This window comes from Pteropus medius, unplaced genomic scaffold, assembly GCF_902729225.1.
Source record: "Pteropus medius unplaced genomic scaffold, Ma_sr-lr_union100, whole genome shotgun sequence".
Classification (NCBI taxonomy): domain Eukaryota; kingdom Metazoa; phylum Chordata; class Mammalia; order Chiroptera; family Pteropodidae; genus Pteropus; species Pteropus medius.
Window position 1 is genome coordinate 7,244,500 of NW_024349225.1, and position 3,396 is coordinate 7,247,895.

Genomic DNA, 3,396 nt, shown 5'->3' on the forward strand with positions numbered 1-3,396 from the left:
GGTGAAATAAAAGTTATCTGCAGTGTGTCTAACTTTCAACGTGAGGACATTTGGAATTATTTATTTACTTATTTAGCTTATGTGAGTGAATAATTACTTGTATGACATTCTAAATTTTTTTAGGGGAAAAGCTCTATAAAAATACATTATTAGCATTTTATGTAAGCAATACTTCTCTTGCTTCTCTGAGAACAGACAAAAGTTGAATTCAACTTTTTCTCTCTCATGACTGAGGCATATTTTACATCCATTTTTCCTCTTGACTGCTTGATGACTATAGAATTTCTTTATCTTCAAATAGCATTTGACTAGGGGTGGGCACCAAACCTGTCTTCTTTCCTCCTCCCCATTTCCTTTCTTAAATTATTACAGCTCCACCCTCTTTCTTGTCCTAAATTTTGTACCTTGGTTCAGAGAGCCTTAGGTTTTTTTTATGATCATCTTTTTATATACTTTGCCTTCTTTCATAGTCCTAAGAAAACAAACCCCTTAATAAGAGCATTCTAACTCATTAAAATGAACCTATCAAACCACCGAACTAGAAAACACCACCTTTTAAAACCCAAGACCCACACTGTTCAACACTGTAACCACTGGGCGAATGTGGCTTGTGCAGCTGAGGAACTGAATTTTAAATTTCATTTAATTCAAATCTAAAAACTGAAACAGGATAAATAAAATCCCTTTCCCAAAACTCAACTTTATGGTGTCATATTTTTGAAATTTGAAAATTTAGCATTGGAATTGATGCTGTAATTGTAAAATACATAGCAGATTTCAGACTTAGTATCAAAAAAAATGTAAAATACCTCATTAATAGTTTTAGAACAGTTTCATGTTGATATGATAAAATTGTGGATATACTGGATTAAATAAAATATATTATGAAAATTTCTTTTCCATATGTGGCTCAAAGTTTCTTTTTACATATGTGGCTTAAATTACATTTCTATCGGACAACACTGCCCTAGGGATAATAAAAGGATAATAAAGGGATAGAGAGGTGTGGACATATAAATATGTATGAGCATATTGTGAGCAATTAACAAATGTCCTTGATTAGAGAAGAGGGAAAAGTGAGGAAAGATAAAGTTAAAAGGAAATTGAACATAAAAGACTTAGATAGTTGTGGAGTTGAGGAGAAAATCAAAGGAAAATATAAAAAAAACCGAGCTAACTGGCCAACAAAGTTCTTTCCAGAACTGAGAAGTCACCACAAAAGTAGAAAAACACAATTCCACTTATCTGAATATGATGACATGAAAATTGTCCCAGTGTTATTGTTAAATTCCAAATACAAGCATGCGTACTTGAATTTCAGAGAGACAGCACTCACCTGGCTGGCGTCATTCTCCTGTGTTGTTGGCTTGCATTCCTTCCTTTCCATTCGGATGTCCATCTGGAAATCACAGGACCACTTGTTTTCAATGTGCCATTTTCCTGCACAAAAACCTTCAGTGGTTCTCCATGACCTTTATGGCAAAAATCCAATCCTCTGGCCAGGTCTCTTCAGGAAGACACAGCACACTGTCAGAGACAAACAGCCTGGAATAGTGTACAGAGCCTGGCTTCTTACTAGCTATGCGTGGGCAGATTTGCAGGTGGTCCTTACCTTTTAAAATTGGGAAGTAGGACTAAATGAGTGGTCCTCAAACTGTGGCGGCACATTAGAATCACCTGGGGAAACTTTAAATCTGGAGACATTCAGGCCTCACCCCAGACTGCTTAAATCAGAATCTCTGGGGTGAGACCCAGGCATTGGAGTTTTTTAAAGCTCCATAGATAACTACAATGTGCAGCCATATTTGAGAACCAGTGGACTAACTGATTGTTTTAGGATCATTTCAGGCCTAGAATTCTATGAATCTAAGCAAACCTTTCCAACCTTTCTACCACTCTGAATAAAACCAATGCCCCACCTCTGCCCCAGCTAGACAGGTCTAATCAAAAATATATGTTCCATCTCCTACTTCCTCAACAGAATGCCCTCTCCCTCCTGCCTGAATTCTGCACCACCACTTCCTCCAGGAAGCCTTCCATGCCCACCGGTGGTTACAGTGCTCACTTGTACACACACACTTCCTTTCATAACCTAACAGTCATTTGTTACTTAAAACCACAATATCACTTGTTATCTTCTGGTAACCCTTATTTTCATTTTGTATGTTATTTATTTAACTTCTATGTAGATCTATTTCTCATTTCCCAGGAACATTATAAAGTTCTAGCAGATGCTACATTACACTTTTTTGCATCCTGCCTCCTCTACACCCGGACTCCTGAATACTGCTATGTACATATCAAGGGATCAATAACTAATTGATAAACAAATTTATTAATGGGCTCCCAAAATTCGAGGCTAAAATATTCAAACACAGTGAACTCGACAGTGAAAAAAGAGTACTTGACATGAATTATTCTAGTGGCACATAAACCAAACTATCACCGCAAATACATCTCATCTTACCCTAGCTCATAATTATTCATGACCCTAAGCTCTACCATTTCTCTATAAAAGCTATTTTTCACATAAAACAAGTTGATTTTTGGTAGACAGTTTGCTTTTTCTGCTATTCCATTTACAAATGTGTGATTCTAATACTGAGAAAGTAATTGCTTGCCTACTCTGTCCTGATTAAACATTTATTACAAATTAGTGATATACCGGAAACCCTACTGGGTATCAGCACCTCATTTGGGGGCAACTTATATATCTTTCGGCCAATAAGAAAATCTTGCTTCATCCCCACTCCCATCCTAATTGCTGTAGCTACTAGAACAAATTTTAATTCATCAGTCAAGTCCATTTTAGATCAACACAGCTGATCTAAATTCTCACATGAATGCTCATTCGGTTCGAAAACCAAAAATCGCTAACCCATCTCAGCTCATTCTGACTAAGCAAATTCTGAGTATTTATATAGACACATCCTCCAGTGTAAAGGACATTTAAGACCTGCTGTCTAACCAGGAGCTAGGGTGTGGATTAGCAGATTTATGTTTAGAAAGCAGTCTGAGGTCTTTTGAGGAAAAATGACTATGAAATAGGCAGCACGCTCATATTCTTCCCTGCATCATTATCATTTATGAAGTTCTCCAAGTACAACTCCTCTCATAATAAGAGATAATTCCTTTGGACATTTCCCTAGAAATACTAAAAGATGTTTTTGAAAAAAAAAATAGTGTCCTTTAAAAGTCAATGTGGTCTAAGCATCCTTCCATATGAGAATTAGTCAAGGAAGAAAAATTAACTACAGGTAGTTACAAAATGTTCTGTGGCCACAGCCCTTTTAAGAAGTCTAAGATTTTAGTTCTCAGTCTTTTTCCCCCTCCCCCGATTTTACTTCCCCTTGAGCCCCACCCCCACCCCAGCCAAGGCTGACTTAATGCTTAGTA

General features: G+C 36.9%; 1 protein-coding gene across 2 annotated transcripts in view; it reads right to left on the bottom strand.

The window, feature by feature from the left end:
* Positions 1–1,351: 1,351 nt before the first annotated feature.
* LOC120617594 (major histocompatibility complex class I-related gene protein) overlaps positions 1,352–3,396 on the bottom strand; it is a 29,400-nt gene continuing 27,355 nt past the window's right edge. Inside the window, exon 6 of one of the 2 annotated variants that reach the window (XM_039881331.1) lies at positions 1,352–1,507. In XM_039881331.1, coding sequence (XP_039737265.1) covers positions 1,455–1,507 — 53 coding nt within the window. In that variant the 3' untranslated portion in view covers positions 1,352–1,454. Of the gene's footprint in view, positions 1,528–3,396 lie in introns of both variants that reach the window. The other variant, XM_039881330.1, reaches the window with a different exon arrangement.